Source organism: Lepus europaeus, chromosome 19 (genome assembly GCF_033115175.1).
Source record: "Lepus europaeus isolate LE1 chromosome 19, mLepTim1.pri, whole genome shotgun sequence".
Classification (NCBI taxonomy): Eukaryota; Metazoa; Chordata; class Mammalia; order Lagomorpha; family Leporidae; genus Lepus; species Lepus europaeus.
This window is the reverse complement of record NC_084845.1, coordinates 44,565,772-44,582,045: the sequence shown is the minus strand read 5'-3', so window position 1 is coordinate 44,582,045 and position 16,274 is coordinate 44,565,772. Positions and strand designations below refer to the sequence as shown.

At 54.1% G+C, this 16,274-nt stretch overlaps 1 protein-coding gene across 3 annotated transcripts; it reads left to right on the top strand.

Annotated features, from left to right (window-relative positions):
• Positions 1-26: 26 nt before the first annotated feature.
• On the top strand, positions 27-15,182 carry CIAPIN1 (cytokine induced apoptosis inhibitor 1). Of its 3 annotated transcripts, XM_062177108.1 has the most exons (10): positions 38-106; positions 854-997; positions 5,083-5,258; positions 5,705-5,857; positions 7,182-7,258; positions 8,490-8,655; positions 11,205-11,278; positions 12,047-12,162; positions 14,134-14,215; positions 14,577-15,182. In XM_062177108.1, exons 3-10 carry the CDS (start codon positions 5,102-5,104, stop codon positions 14,685-14,687), a joined length of 936 nt encoding a protein of 311 aa, XP_062033092.1. In that variant the 5' UTR covers positions 38-106; positions 854-997; positions 5,083-5,101; the 3' UTR covers positions 14,688-15,182. The 3 variants fall into 3 exon arrangements, with proteins under 3 accessions (XP_062033091.1, XP_062033090.1, XP_062033092.1); XM_062177107.1 differs by lacking the exon at positions 854-997 and having other exon boundaries at positions 27-106; positions 8,490-8,652; positions 11,202-11,278; XM_062177106.1 differs by lacking the exon at positions 854-997 and having other exon boundaries at positions 27-106.
• The last annotated feature ends 1,092 nt before the right edge of the window (positions 15,183-16,274 follow it).

The window sequence follows — 16,274 nt, the reverse complement described above, 5'->3', positions numbered from 1 at the left end:
CGGCCACTTCCGCCCTCTTGACGTCGCGCCGCCTCCGCCTCTCGCGAGCGGCGCGAGGCGCGGAGCCGGTGGCCGCGGAGAAGCCCGGAGCGAGCTCGGGCGGCAGGTGAGCGCGGTTGGGGTGATCTGAGAGCCCGGCCTTCCCCAACGGTCCCCTCCGGGCTCACCTTGCGTCACAGCCTCTCCTTTCCTAGCCCCAGCCCCGTCCCGCCGTGGCACGCCGGCCACGGCTGCTTCCCTGAGGACCCTGGAGGGCTTGTACCCTGGGAAGCGGGTGTGAGGGGCCGGCCTGCCCTGGGCTCCGGACGCTGTGGCTTCCAGCCTTTCCTGGGCTGCTTTGTTTCTCGAACGTCCGCTCCCGGGAACAGCACTCTGAGAAGGAAGATTCCCCGAGCCGGGGCCCGAGAAACCCAGATCTTAAACCTGCTTTTACCCGTAGCCACTGCTTTGACCTTGGGCCTCAGTCTCCGGTGTTCGGGTCTCGGAAGGTACATGGCGACAAAGCACCAAAGCTTGGGGCCCACACGTTGGACTTTTAAGCCTGTGGCCTGTCCGAGCCTCCAAGGTTTGGAATCGAGTCCCTCCCAGACTTGGGAGATCCGGGGAGTCGAGTCACTTGGTCTGGGTGTGCCCCGCCGGTGCGGAGGAAGGTCTGGGATGGCCGGTGTTCGTTCTGACGTTGCTTGGGGGCTCCAGGAGGCCACGGTGCGGTCACGGATCACAAATGCGGGTAGCAGCAGGGAAGACCTAACAGGGAGCAGTGAGCGGTTTTGGGATTAGGGATCAGGGACGACAGGAGCATGTCATCCTGTAGATTGTGTGTGTTCGCAGCTAGGCCCTGTCTTTGTCATAGGTGGAAGCTGTGCTTTGCGCCCCTGTCATGAGCTCCCGTGGTCTTTCTAACCATCCTATCCCCCCTGCGTGAGCGTGGCGAAGACCTCCTAAGCCAGAACTCTGCCCAGACGTTAGAATGCCAGGTCCACACTGCCGGGTTTAGGTAAAGCCACAGCGATCTCTTCGGGAGGTTTTGTTTTCTGAGTTTTGTCCACTCATCTTCGAAGGAGCCTCTCCTATGGGAGTGTCCTTTCTGAAACCTTGGTCCCTGACCCCCAGCTAATGACCTGGAGACGTAATTTTCCAATTCTTTTTTTTTTTTTTTTTTTGCTTTTGGCTGCGTTTACCCATAAGAGGGGCCGAACGCCTCAAGGTTGGATGCTCACTGGGTTTCTTGAACAAGTGCATCTCCTGAAGTTATTCTCAGGCCTTGCTTTGTGCTGCCGGCCTGTGACAGTTCCTAAAAGCTGTGGGGCCTGTGTGTGTGGACAAGGTCAGCGGCGTGACTGGCTTCTGCCCCCTCTGTAGTCATGAGCCATGGCTTCTGAGTATGTGGCTTAGGTGCCAGGCACTCTTTCCTTATAGGTTTTTGTTTTTACAGACAGATTTCACAGCCATTGCACAAAGCTCTGATGATGAAAAGTATCCCACTTTGGCTTCCAGATATTTAGAAGAACATTGTTGGCTGTTTTATTTGGAAAATGTTCACTGAAAACAGGTGGTTGTGCCTGTCCCTTGAGGATCGGTGTTTTACAAGTTATTTTATGAGCCAGCCCTCTCTCTCCATCAGAGGATTATTAGGGGAACACGGAAAGCAAAGCATTGATGTTTGCCTGATTTTCTGCCACAGTCCTACCCAGGGCTGTCCACGGTGTCACAACGTGCGGCTCTTACCCTGTAGAGCTGACAGTGAGAAAGATGCTTCCCGCAGTGCGGTGCGGAGTCACCCGCAGAGGCTGACTGAGCACGAGGGAAGAGGGGCCTGTCTGAAACAGGCAGTACACTGGCCTGCAGGGCAGCGGCCCAGGGTCCTCCCAGGTTAGTTCATGGAGTTGTGGGTGCCCAGCTCTGCTGAGGGCTTAACATGCTTTTGTCTTCTTTACTTACAGCAACCTTGCTAAGTGTGAGGTTGTTCCTACCTCACTGGTGAGAAACGTGATCAGGGAGCTAACACTTACCCAGGGTTGTGGACCTGATAAGGAGATCCAGGAGTGCACAAACTCCAGTTTGTCTGTTTTCACTACCTGTGTGCTACCCTGATGTCAGAATACATTCTATAGCTATTGTTAGCAAAACAGCCTGGTACTGGCTTACAGACAGTGGAACAGAATAGAAAGCCCAGAAGTAAACCCAGTATTCATGGTCATTTGATTTTCCACCGAAGTGCTAAGACTAGGCAATGGGGAAAGGACTGTCAGGTGGTGTTAGGCAAATGTTATCCACAAGCACAAGCCCAAAATTGAACCCTGATCTCGCACCGTATACAGAAACCAACTCGAGGTGGGTCCAGTATTTAAGCAGAAGTCCTGAAACTATAAAGCTACTGGAAGAAAACAGGAAAATGCTCCAGGGCATTGTTTTGTTGCCAAAGCACAGGCAGGGCAGCAAAAATAGATAAGAGATTGCCTCAGGCTCAACGGCCCTTGCCCAGCGAAGGAAACATGAACAGTGAAGAGAGAATCCATGGATTAAGAAAAAATATTCGCAAGCTGTGCGTCTCATGAGGGAGTAATATCATAAATAAAGAACTCAATAGCGAAACAACGAGCCCAACTGAAAATGGGCAAAGGAGCTGAGCACTTTTCAAAATAAGAGATACAAATGGCCAGCAGGTGTGTGTAAAGCGATGCTCACCGCTGTTAATGAAGACAATGCAATCAAAACCTCAGTGTGATGTTACCTCACACATTAGAATGGCTGTTATCAAAAAGTCACATGATACCAGTGTTGGTGAGGATGTGGCGAAAAGGTGGCCTTGTACATTGTGATTGGGAATGTCGATTAATACAGCCATTTCAGAGGTGTGATGGTGTTGAGGTTCCTCAAGAAACTAAAGAGAGAGCTATAATATCACCCAGCAATCCTGTTTGGGTGTATTTGCAGAGGAATTGAAATTGGTGTGTGGAAGCAACTGCACTTCTATGTTCATTTCAGCATTGTTCACAGTAGGTAAGGTAGGCAAGCAGGTGTCCATCAGTTGATGAATGGATAGGATAAAGAACATGTTACACACACACACAGAGACTACTATATGGCCTTTAAAAAGGAAAGTCTGTCATGTGAAACAATAAGTAAAACTACAGAACATTGTGCTAAGAGAAATAGCCAAGCACCAAAAGACAAATACTGTGTGATCTCACTTTCATGTGCATGTGGAACCCAAAAAGGGCACAATGTCACGGCTGCAGTAGGGACACTGTGCAAAGTTTCAGTGCTTGGGAGGAGGAGTCTTAGTGATCTGTTGCCCCACAGAGTGGTCACAGTTAATAACGTGTATTTCAGAGTTGCTCGAGAATAGATGTTTAGCATTTTTGCCACAAAAAGATACCCATAAGTAGTGAGGCGATGGGTATGTTTGTTAGTTTGAACCATTCTGCCGTGTATATACATAGGCCAAAGCACCACATTGTACCCCCATTCTTATTTGTTAATTAATAAAAATCCCTGTGCCCTGTTCAGCTGTCTCTGTAGAGTTGCTGCAAAGGCTTGGACATTGACTTTGTTTTGCTCTGGCCAAGAAGCTACCCTTTGCTCCTTGTTTGCTTCCTGAGGGCAGTTTTATGGGGACAAACTTGTAGCAGTCAGTGGTGGGCAGGGAGCTTGGCGGCACTTTTGTCCCAGGGGAGAGGCTGTTCCAACATCACCCTAGAAATCAGCCATTTATTATTCAACACTCAGCAGTCTGGACTCTTGTCTTCCTTGCCTGGTTCTTAAATGTGACTGATCACAGGTGGCTCCCCTGGACAGTTTGTGAGGATTCTATCTCAATAGCATGTGACAATTAAAAACTTCAAAGTTTCAGTTCTTGATTGTATGCTCTTTAGGGATTTAAAAACCCACACTAAATGAGAAATGCCACTTGTCTGGTAGCAGTTGGCATCCTCTCGCCAAGGCCTGTGGATAATAAAGGGTGGGCGTTCTGTGTGAAGTTACTGGAGAAGAAGGCATGAGAGAGGGAAACCATGGAGGGGTTTTGTAGGGTTAGAAGTGGGGGCCCTGAATCTAGCGCACTTAGACGTTTTGATTTTGCTCTAGAAAATAAAACCTTTAGTGACTGCTTTAAAAAGGAGTGACAGACGGAAGTCCTGTGGCTTTTAAGGATGGTTCTGGCTAATGGGCGTGTTTCATAGGCAAAGAGGAGAGAGGCATTTGGAGTGAACATTTTTCAAGACGGAAGAGCGCACTTGGCTTGCATTGAGCCCCGGAGTGGACCCCTCTGCCCCCGCTTCTGCCTTTCTTTCATTTGAGCTGTTTGAGGTAGGGAGCTGGGGCATGAATGTTTAAAAGGAAAGGAGGAGCTGAGCCACGGCTGCCTCGTGACCTGATTTCCCTGTGAGCACGGCACACACTCACCTGAGGATCAAGTGGGAGCGAGAGGCGAGCCGCCAGCGAGGCAGAGGCGTGGGCTTTCCAGTCCGATGGATGGAGTTACAATCCCCGCTCTCTTACTTTATCTGCGTCCCCTATTTGTGTGACTTGTGCAAAGTCACAGTTTCCTGACTGTAAAATGGGACTAGTATCTGGTTTAAGGCTGTTCTCGGGTTCAGTTGGGATAATGTACGTCAGGTGCTTTAAACAGTCTGGCTATCATTAAATGTTAAAGACATAGTAGGGACTATTGATCACTGCGGATTCAGTGGAATTAAATTTCACATTTTGATGAAAGGGAAAATCGATATTCACTTTACAAAATTTAAATGAAGCTTGTGCTTGGCTTATGTCTGCCAATTATTGGCCTTCCGTGCTGAGCCATGCTTCTGCCTAATTAATTCCCTCTGTGACTCAAACCCCTCTTGACTCTGCCAAGCCAGGATTCTCTCCACCTGCGTGATGGGCAGTGTTGGGGTTATGAGGCCTTGGATGAAAGGTTCATTACTTAATTCATACTCTAACATCTACAGAAAGATCTCCAATGCCATCAGCATTCGTTGGTGGGAGGTTGGGAGTAGATTGTGATTGTATCTGATGATACCTCATTATGCTTTTGTTTCTGCTCACTTTTGATTCTCTTTTGGCTGATAATTTTAGGTCCATCAGCACTGCAGAAATGGCGGAATTTGGGATCTCAGCTGGCCAGGCTGTGGCGGTGGTCTGGGATAAGTCGTCCCCCGTGGAGGCTCTGAAAGAGCTGGTGGACAAGCTTCACGTGTTAACTGGCAGCGAGGGCCAAGTGTCCGTGGAGAACGTCAACCAGCTGTTGCAGTGTGAGTGCCAACCGTGTCGCCTTGATGAGGGGTGGGGGCGGGGATTGTTGGGAGCGCTGGTCTCTGGGACTCCCTGCTATCTGAGGCAGGTTTGAGGTGGCAGGTGGGACAGTGGCCGGGCCCCTGCTGTTAGCAGTTGGGAGGTAGTGGACTTGGGAGTATACTCAAGTATGTACTTGTTTCTTAGTAGCAATTCCATACTTTAAAAAAAAAAAAAAGAAAAATTTAGTCTTCATCCAGCTTCCTTTTTCATTCCTTTCCCTGAGCATGTAAAAGATTTGCAATAAGTAAGACTGAGGGAGGGCAAGCAGGCTGCGGGTTCCCTTTTGCTAGTGGTGTGCTGGTGTGTGTGGAGCAGGCAGATGGCCTCAGTGGGAGCTGGGAGGGCTGGGGAGGTTACTTCTGGGGCTCGGGGGTTTGCTGATTGGAGTCTCCCTTCTTTGCAGCTGCCCACAAGGAGTCCAGCTTTGACGTGGTCTTGTCGGGCGTAGTCCCGGGCAGCAGCATGCTACACAGTGCTGAGGTTTTGGCCGAGATGGCGCGGATCCTTCGGCCTGGGGGATGTCTCTTCCTGAAAGAGCCAGTGGAGACGGCTGTGGGTATGGGAATCCCTGGGGACTCTAGCAGTTGAGGGTGCTGCACTCCGGTTGTTTGGAGAACATACTCCCCTGGCAGAACCTTCTCCTTAGGGCTACATTGTTAATATCTAAGGAATGGTGATCTGCAGCTGCGTCCTTTGGTACTAGAAGGAAGCTTCCATCTAAAAGGGGCTGGGTCCTTCCTCAGTCAGTGGTTAAACTTCAGTGTATCCATAACGTGGAAAGCAGTCCGACAACGAAAAGGAGCAAGCTCCTGATCTGTGTGTGAACTCCAGTGTGCCGAGTGGAAAACCAGCCCAGCCCCACAGATCCCACGTGTAGGATTCCGTTCCTGCGCTTGACCTGACAGCACTGTGCTGACGGAGATCAGATCAGTGCTCGCAGGGGTTAGGAGCAGGAGGGAGGGGCCTGTGGCTGCAAAGCAGAGTGTGGGTTGCTGCGTGGTGATGGGACAGTTCTGTGCCCCAGCTGTGTTGGTAGTCGCACAGATGTGCACACACAGCCCCACTGACGAGCGCATGTCAGACTGCTGAAGCCGGGGTGCACTTGGTCCATCAGGGTCAGTGCCCGGTCTTCACACTGGGCAATGGTAGTGTAAGATGTGGCCTGTGGGGAGACGAGGTGAACGGTCCATGGACCTCTCTAAACTTTTTTTTTTTTTTTGCCACTTCCTATGAGTATATTTAAATGTGTAGGATTTTTCCAAAATAAAAGTTGAAAAACTAATGACTGAAAGTCCGAGACTGAAGAGGTAATGACTGATTCCCATGAAACAGCCTCTTTCCCAGGGCCATTCAGCGTTGGAGTTGGTAGCATTTCTCACCAGACTTTCAATTCAGTGTGATCATTTATTTCATCAAATAGAAGAATAAAAGTGAAAGTATTTTGAAATGCATAAAGGCATTCGTTGTTTATAAGAAAATACAGCCTCGTGGCATTTGTGATGGAAATCGGCTTTCTCTGCTGGGAATTTAAGCCTTGGGTGAGGAAACAGTTTGTGGGAGCTGCACAGCCAGAACACTCATAGCCCTGTGCACCTCGCAGTTAACCTCTTTCACAGTGGTTGTCCGGCAACCTCCGGAAGAAGGTTCCAGAAGCAGAGAAACAAGGAACAATAATAATGGAATTATAATAGTTAAGAACACATATCAGCACTTTGAACTACCAACAGGATTTGTCAAATTAAAATGTTGGCCCTGGAATACATACACATGATGCAGAAAGGGCGACTGTGTGCGTGCCTGCTGCCCACCTAGGGCAGAGCCTGTGGTATTTTTCCTGCTTCGACCTGTGAGGCTGTTCACTGGAGTTTTCCTCTTGGCAGTTAACAACGGCAAGGTGAGGACAGCGTCTAAACTGTGTTCGGCCCTGACTCTCTCCGGTCTCGTGGAAGTAAAAGAGGTATGTTTGTAGAGGCCTTGCTTTGCCAGGAATTTAAACCGTGAGTGAGAAAACAGTCTCCTTGTCAGAACAATCGGGAATGTGCGTGGTGAGCCTCGCACAGGACAAGGAAACAAGTAGAGACTGCGCGTGCGAGCTGGGTGGGCCTCAGGGACTCACCCTGGGGCCCTCGGAGTGAGCTTGTTCCGGCCTCCTCGGCACTGGCACAGTGGAGGTGTGCAGGAGCTGGGGGAGCGGTGGCTCTGCTCTCACACCCGCTCTGGCTCTGTGGGCTCAGGTCCCCCGCCCGGGTGAGGCGCCGGCACCTCCAGGAGCCCTGCGTTTGGGGGCAGGCTGAGCAGGCTGTGGCGCGGGGATATCCCATTCCTGAGAATTCAGCGAGATGCTTGAACAGAGTGTGTCCGGATCTGCATTCCTCTCCGGGGCTAGCACTTTCCTGGGTACCGAGAGGTCAGTGTTCCACGATGGTGGCTGTTGTCTGATTGGCTACGTGATCCAGGGCCGGCTGTGGATTCCTTAGGTCTGCACTTCCTAGTCTCCTTTCTGTGTTTGGTCTAAATACGAGGACTGCTCGTAGGAACTCACTTTGCACTGACGCTCACAGCACACACAGTGACCTCCCAGCCCTTGGTTGTACTTGTCCTCTCTGAGGGGGCCACGAGGCGTGTGTGTGGGTGCAGGACCTCTCCTGTGTTTGCCACACATGCACGCACAGACTTCTTTTTCAAATAGAAGTAGGACCACGTGTGTGCGTCGTCCAGCGCCCCGCTTTCCCTGCAGCCCTGGACATCCCAGGTGCTTCTCCCCTGAGCTTTAGGGACAGTGTGCCAGTGTTCTGTGCCACCCACAGCCTGGTTTATGTAACCATTCTGTGATTCTGTTGGACAGAGGTGGCACCCCGACCCTTTCTCTCCTCCCTTTGCTGTCTGCTGCTTCTTGAGGGTCACAGGGAGGACGTCCCTCCTCTGGCTCTGTTAGGGCGTTCAGTCTCCTGTCTGTTGTACCGCGGGACCGTCTGCAGCCCAGCGCCTTGTACCCGTAAGCGCGTGGAGACTTCCCAGTGAACAGGCAGGCAGGTGGCACTCGAGGACTCTGACCAGCGAGACACTGAGCGTGAGCAGTGAAGTGAGGATGGGTCCCTCTGCTCCTCACACCAGCCCCTGCGTACGGCGGCATCCTGTAATGTCTGCAGAGGCGCCGTGGGTGACCCTGTGGGTGTCTTGAATTCCAGCTGCAGCGTGAGTCCCTGAGCCCCGAGGAGGCACAGTGCGTCCAAGAGCACCTGGGTTACACGAGTGACGGCCTGCTCTCCGTGCAGATCACGGGCAAAAAGCCGGACTTTGAAGTGGGTTCTTCCAGTCAGCTTAGGCTTTCCTCCGCCAAGAAGCCTTCGCAGGGTAAGACTGGCTCAGGGACGTCCTTCTGGGCGAATGGCCGGAGGGCCAGGGTGGAAATGGGACGCCGATAGTTCGCGATTGGGCCTTCATTTCTGTCGCCTCCAGAGGGAAGAATGTGTCTAACGTGTTTTATCCCAGGCATTTTAGGATCCAGAGCTGATGTAATCTGTAGATCTTACGGTTCAGTTCCTGCTGTACCGGAGGATCTGAGGCCTCCAGGGTCACGTAGTCTAGATAATGAAGTCTCTCTCTCTCTCAGTTTTTTTTTTTTTTTTTTTTTTAAGATTTATTTATTTGAAAGGTAGGGTCGGAGGAAGAGAGAGAGATCTTCCGTCACTGGTTCACTCCCTAAATGGCTACAGCGGCTCAGACCGGGCCAGGCTGAATGCAGAAGCCAGGAAGTCCATCCTGGGTGTTGGGGCCCGAGCACCTGGGCCAGCCTCTGGCACTTTGCCAGGTGCAGTAGCAGGGAGTGGATTAGAATGGAGCAGCCAGAACACAGGTGGCGGCAGCCTAACTCATTACTGCACACACCCCGTAATGCCGTAATGAATTCTTCCCAGGCCCCAGAGTCGCTGCATTTGTCCTCAGAAGACCTCATCCTGGTCCCACGTGCTTTCCCCTGTACTGATAAAGTCAGCTTTTTTTTTTTTTTTTTGAAGACTTCCACACTTTGATACTTGTAAAATTGTGTTTCTTCCACCCAGAAAATTGTGTGCACACACATCCTTTGCCACCACTCTAAGCTTTCCTGTCTAGTGCCCAGTTGCCCCAGCTGTGAGGAGCACACAGATAAACAGATGCTTACCGGTACATTCGTATTGCACTGTTTGGCCTAGTCAGCCCACGTCTCAAGAAATCCTTTGGAATCTCGATTCTAGAGTGTGTTGGAGGGGCCAATATAGCAGTGCCGGCATCCCATATGGGCACTGGTTCAAGTCCCAGCTGCTGCTCTTCCAATCCAACTCTCTGCTATGGCCTGGGAAAGCAGTAGAAGATGGCCCAAGTGCTTGGGTCCCTGCACCCGCATGGGAGACCCGGAAGAAGCTCCTGACTTCGGATTGGCCCAGCTCTCACCTTTGGGGCTATTTGGGGAGTGAACCAGAAGATGGAAGATCCCTTTTTCCATCTCTTTCTCTCTGTCTCTGTAACTCTGCCTTGCAAATAAATAAATAAATCTTTTTAAAAGAAAGAAAGAATGGGTTAGAGCAGCGGCCTCCTGGAAGTTCTGCCAGCCAGTTGTGACAGCAGTCACTAGGGGGTGCACTTACCCAAGGCCTGGCCGAGGATTTTTTTTTTTACTAGAAAAGCTCTCATCCACAGTTCACTCCCCAAATGCCCACAACAGCTGAGGCCGAGCCAGGCTGAAGCCAGGATCCAGGAACTCATTGTGAGTCTCCCACATGGGTGGCAGAGCCCCAGGTACTTGAGCCTCTCACGGTGCTTGTTAGAGGAAGCAGGGCTGGGACTGAACCCCGGCACTCCGACAGGTGATGTCGGTGTCCCTGGTGGCGTCGTAACCACTGTGCCCAGCTCTCCCCCCTGACTGAGGCCCGGCCTTCACTGAATCTGGGTCTGTGCTCTCACTGGCCCCTCCTCCGTCCCCTGTCCTCCTGACCTAGACGGCGGCTCTAGGTCTGTTGCTACTCTGCTGCCAGCAGCTCTGAGCCTGTTTTCTTGTGGGTAGCAGGCCTTAGTCGGCTGCTGCTTTTCTCTTTAAGAAGCCTTGGATACATTTCTCATTAGTCCTCAGAACCCCTGCAGTGGGAGGAGGGTGTCGCTCTCAGCCCCTGATAAAGGGGTGGAAGCCAAGCTCCACGGAGAAAGCAGTAGGGAGCAGACGTTCAGAGCCTAAGACGGGTTCGTACTTGGGGCCTGGTGTGGCTGGCCTGAGGAGCTGAACTTGTTTCCACGAGTGTCAAATTGGGATGACAGACACCTAAGGCTGTCAGCAGGATTAAGCTAGCTGCATCTGTAAAGTGCTTGGTGTAGCATCTGGTGTGGAGTGAGTGCCCAACAGGTGATGGCTCTGTTGCTGTCTACAGTGGGTGGCCTGGGCCACGCCTTTTCTTTCTTTTTTTTTTTTTTTTTATTTTAAGATTTTATTTATTTATTTGAGAGGTAGAGTTATAGACAGTGAGAGGGAGAGACAGAGAGAAAGGTCTTCCATCCGCTGGTTCACTCCCCAAATGGCTGCAATGGCTGGAGCTGTGCTGATCCAAAGCCAGGAGCCAGGAGCTTCTTCCAGGTCTCCCACGTGAGTGCAGGGGCCCAAGGACTTGGGCCATCTTCCACTGCTATCCCAGGCCATAGCAGAGAGCTGGATTGGAAGAGGAGCAGCTGGCCGGGACTAGAACCGGCGCCCATATGGGATGCCAGCACCGCAGGCAGAGGATTAACCTACTGTGCCACAGCACTGGACCCGCCACGCCTTTTCTAAATGGCAGAGCGGCCTCGAGCCCACGTTTGTGGCGCTCAGTGGCGGGTGCTCAGGCAGGCTCGTTGTTCCGCACTGACCGGAGCTGTTTTCCTTTTCCTGGGGGACTCAGCGAAGCCTGCTGTGGACCCTGCCGTGGCCAAGCTCTGGACCCTCTCGGCCAACGACATGGATGACGAGAGCACGGTGAGTCGCCCGGGCCGCTGCGTTGCTGTCCTGCCCCGCCCTGGGTGAGCGGCCGTGGTTCGCAGTGACCGTTCTGGACCTGGGGGTGTGAATGCATTTAGAGCCCGGTGCTGCGGCTTCACTGCTATCTCTGATGTAGAAGGAAACTCCACGTGGCGGCCTTTGAAGTCTCCGTTCTCCTGTAGAGCGTCTTGTCCCCCCATACTGCACGGGAAGGATTCCTGTGGCTCTGTATTGACCCGGAAGGAGTTTGTCAGCTAGGGTATTTTTATGGGCCCTTTGGGTAGGTTGCCAAGCGCTCACTGTTTTAAAAACAACACTTTGCATCTCTGCTCAGCCCTGTCTGCCGCACTCCTTCAGTTCTGCACCGCCGAGACCACAGTGCTGAGCAAAACAGGCCTGGCCTGTGTTCCCACCGCCCAGGGCCACAGGCGTCTGTAGTGATTGGCCTTCTCTGGAATTAGGTAGAACATACTCAGTGCCTCTTTCACATGACCTCATGTGCAAGTAAATACAGCGCCTCTCTCCCCGGCCGGTCTTCCAGCTGCTTCTCGTGTAGATCGGTTCTCAGGCCCTTCCCGTCCTGCAGCATCTTTGAGGACGTGGGGTAGTTCAGGTTGAGCAAGATGACCAACCCAGAGCAGGACGGGGGTGGGGGGCCGGCTGCCTCAGGGCCACGGGGGTTTGCTCTGGCAGCCTGGGCGCAGCCGCCGGAGCTTTCGCTGGCGGAGACCGTGCTCGTCACTGGTGGCCTTGAACACACTCCAGGATCTCATCGACTCCGACGAGCTGCTGGACGCGGAAGATCTGAGGAAGCCAGACCCAGCTTCCCTGAGGGCTGCCTCCTGTGGGGAAGGGAAGAAGAGGAAGGCCTGCAAGAACTGGTGAGTGTGGGCGGGGCAGCCCTGCGGCTTCCAGCGGCTTCTGCTTCCCAAGGAATCTCAGTCCTTCACTGTTTCTTTTATAAAGATTTATTTATTTCAGAGGCAGAGTTACAGAGAGTGAGGGAGAGACAGAGAGAGAGAGAGGTCTTCCATCCGCTGGCTCACACCCCAAACGGCCACAACGGCTGGAGCTAGGCCGATCTGAATCCAGGAGGCAGGAGCTTCCTCCAGGTCTCCCACGCAGATGCAAGGGCCCAAGCACTTGGGCCATCCTCCACTGCTTTCCCAGGCCACGGTAGAGAGCTGGATCAGAAGTGGAGCAGCCAGGACTCGAGGAGGTGCCCATATGGGATGCCGGCACTGCAGGTGGAGGCCTAGCCCACTACGCCACAGCGCCAGCCCCCAATCCTTCACTGTTTTTTAAATGCCTGTTTTATTTTGCATGTATTATATGTAGAGCAGTGGTGGGGAACGTCCAGCCCGCAGGCTGTACTTGAAGGCCCACGACATCAGCTGGCCAGGCCCCGCCCAGGTAGCTGCAGGTGGGATCCGAAATTTAGTGTATCTAGAGCCGGCTAGTTTTCAGGTGGATGATTTTTTTTTTTTTTTAAAGATCTATTTATGGCCGGCGCCGTGGCTTAACAGGCTAATCCTCCGCCTTGCGGCGCCGGCACACCGGGTTCTAGTCCCGGTTGGGGTGCCGGATTCTATCCCAGTTGCCCCTCTTCCAGGCCAGCTCTCTGCTATGGCCCGGGAAGGCAGTGGAGGATGGCCCAAGTCCTTGGGCCCTGCACCCGCGTGGGAGACCAGGAGAAGCACCTGGCTCCTGGCTTTGGATCAGCGCGATGCGCCGGCCACAGCAGCCATTGGAGGGTGAACCAACGGCAAAAAGGAAGACCTTTCTCTCTCTCTCTGTCTTTCTCTCTCACTATCCACTCTGCCTGTCAAAAAAAAAAAAAAAACTATTTATTTATGTATTTGAAAAAGTTATACAGAGAAAAGGAGAGGCAGAGAAAGAGAGAGAGCGGTCTTCCATCTGCAGGTTCACTCCCTGGATAGCTGCAGCGGCTGGAGCTGTGCTGATCTGAAGCCAGGAGCTTCTTCCCGGTCTCCCATGTGGGTGTAGGGGCCCAAGGACTTGGGCCATCTTCTTCATCCCCAGGCCATAGCTCAAAGCTGGGTCAGAAGTAGAGCATCCAGGACTTGAACCGGCGCCTGTATGAGATACTGGCACTGCAGGCGGTGGCTTTACCCACTACACCATAGTGCCGGCCCCAGGCTGATGATTTTGTATGGCCCGTGAATTATGTTATAAATATACAAATGGCCCTCAGCAGAAAAAAGGTCCCCACCCTGGCATGGCCATGAGTTGAACAGGTACCTTTTAAAGAACCATGCACTGAATCCCCGTGTGCTGCCCGCCCTGGTTCAGAAACCTAAGTATCACTGAGCCTCAGAAGTCGCAGGAACCTGAGAGGCTCCTGGTTTCCTGAGTTCAAATTCTTCATCCCTGTGTTTGTTGGTAGTTTCCCCACCCGGGTGTGAACCCGCAAACATGGCCTTTAGTTAGGAAGAACCCGAGCCGGTGGTGTTCTGTAGGTTCGCCCTGTAGGTGCAGGGCAGTTTGTGTCAGTGTGCAGCCGCCAGCGCTCGCGGTCAGGGACTCCGTGAGCGTCCAGGAAGTGCTGCATTCTTCTGTTCTTCAGCAGCTTTGGATCTGCGTCCCACACGGCGACAAGGACAGTGACAGCCCGCGGGCGCAGGCCCTCCTGTTCCGCTTTGCTCTTAGCGTCCGCCCCCCCAACCCCCCCCCCCCCCGCCGTCATCAGCCTTGTCTGCCCATCCCCCGCCCCCGTGGCTGAGTTGGGACACCCAGGTGTGAATGGGAGATTGCGGTGCATTTTGGCGCCGTTCAGGATTTCGCGACTGGGCAGGGCGAATCTCATTCTCCTGTGACCGCTGTCCCCACAGCACCTGCGGCCTTGCGGAAGAACTGGAGAAGGAGAAGTCGGCACAGCAGAAGAGCTCCCAGCCCAAGTCGGCCTGCGGGAACGTGAGTCAGCCCTCCCCAGCCTAGGGCATTGGCCCGCCTCCCAGGCGCTCGCTGCCCACTGTCCTCACGCTGGGAGAGCCTTTGAGGACGCGCGTGTGGCAGGGATGTGTGAGGGCGCGCTTGGGCCTGTGCCGGAGGAGCCCTTTTCTCTGCCTCCCAGTGGGTCTTGAGGTTATTCGGCCGCTGGTGAAGCTCCTAGAGGCCACGTGGCCTCGTAAGGACCTCGCCCTGCCCAGCGCTGCCCTGAACCCAGAGACCCGTACCCCCCGGCCGCCTGTGCAGTCGGAGTATCCTCGTTGCGGCCGTGTCTCCGGGCTGCCCTGACCTCGGCTTCCCTGTGGGCTCTCTCTCCCATCTCCAGTGCTACCTGGGCGATGCCTTCCGCTGTGCCAGCTGCCCCTACCTCGGGATGCCAGCCTTCAAGCCTGGGGAGAAAGTGCTCCTGAGCGCCAGCAACCTTCACGACGCCTAGGGGCCCCTCCGGCCGACTCCCGCCCCTCCGAGGCCGCCCCGGCTGCGCCCCCTCTCCGTTTGCAATCCGTTTGCCGGAAGGTGCTTAGCAGACAGGGCTGCTGGCTGGGGCGCAATGGTGCGCAGTGCTGCTATGGATCCAAAGACCAAGGACTGTGGGGCCTGCTGAACCCACGCGGGGGCCTGTTGCCCCTAGTGTGAGGAGAAACAGAAGCCCCTCTCCAGCTGCTAACACGCTGACCAGAGCCCCCTGAATCTACAGCCTGCGGGGAGGTCCAGGCTGCTGCCCCGCACCCCTCAGGGCCTGGCAGCCTCGGGCTGGTGTCTCTTGTCTTCGGGGCACCGCAGGAGCCGTCACTCGCCGGTTGCTGTGACCCCGTCCCGTCCAGCGTCCCTCTGTCCCTTCCCACCACCCCATTTGACTATAGTGTTAGATCTGTGTCCTGTTTCATTTCTGTTAACCTACAGGTATTAAACCCGCAGACTTCTACGATCATTTGTAGACGTGTGTGTGTGTGTCTGCTGCGGGAGAGCCCCGGCGGCTGGGGGCGTGTGGAGAAGCGGACCGGGGCTGGGCAGCGAGGCCGGGCGCTGTTCAGCCCTGTGGTCTTCTTGTTGCCCACCCGCACAGGCTGGGACTCCAGCTGACCAAATGTTGGGAGAGATGGTGTGCTTTTTTTTTTTTTTTTTTTGAAAGATTTATTTATTTGAAGGCAGAGTTAGAGGGAGAGAAACAGAGTGAGAGCTTCCATCTGCTGGCCCATTCCAAGATGGCTGAAATAGCCAGGGCTGGGCCAGGAGCCAGGAGCTTCCTCCAGGTCTCCCATGTGGGTGGCAGGGGCCATCCTCTACCACTTTTCCCAGGGCATAGCAGGGAGACAGATCAGAAGTAGAGCATCTGGGACATGAACAGGCGCCCATACAGGACGCCAGTGTCGCACACGGTCAGCTTCACCCGCTACGCCACTACACCGGCCCCAGATTGTGTGCCTTCGAGAGCCCTGGAGTCGGTGAGATACAAGCGGTATCTGCCCTGGGAAGGTTGACTCGGTCCTTGGGTAGCCTTTGCTCTCCCCGGTGTCTGCCATTGGAGCTCAGTCTGGGGTGTGGCTGAGTTCTGGTTTCACTGGGACGCCCCTGCGGTCAGCGTCAGTGATCCCTGGTGCCCAGGCCCTACTCCAGTCCCTGCCCTGAGTGTGAGCACGGCCTGTGCCCGCCGTGGCGTAGCCAACTGCCTTTCTCTGCAGCAGCGGGACAGGGTTTGCAGGTGTAATCAGAGGCCTGCGGAGTCAGGTAGCTAAAGGGAGACCACCCTGTGTGGCCAGGACCTCATCAGGTCCTTCTGCTGGCCTGGCAGAAGCTGTCAAGTTGTGAGAGGCCCAGGCGCAGGCGCTCACTGGGACGTGGGGACCCCAGGCCAGCGGCTGCAGGGCGCTGGGTTGGGAAGGGACCCCAAGTTCCAGGAGAGGTCACAGCCCGGCGACCCATGACTGCAGCCTGGGGAGGTGTGAGCAGAGGCCCACCCTTCCCTGCCTGGACTCCCACCCCCAGAAACCGCTCATCAATGGGAGCTTCAAGCCGAATTGTG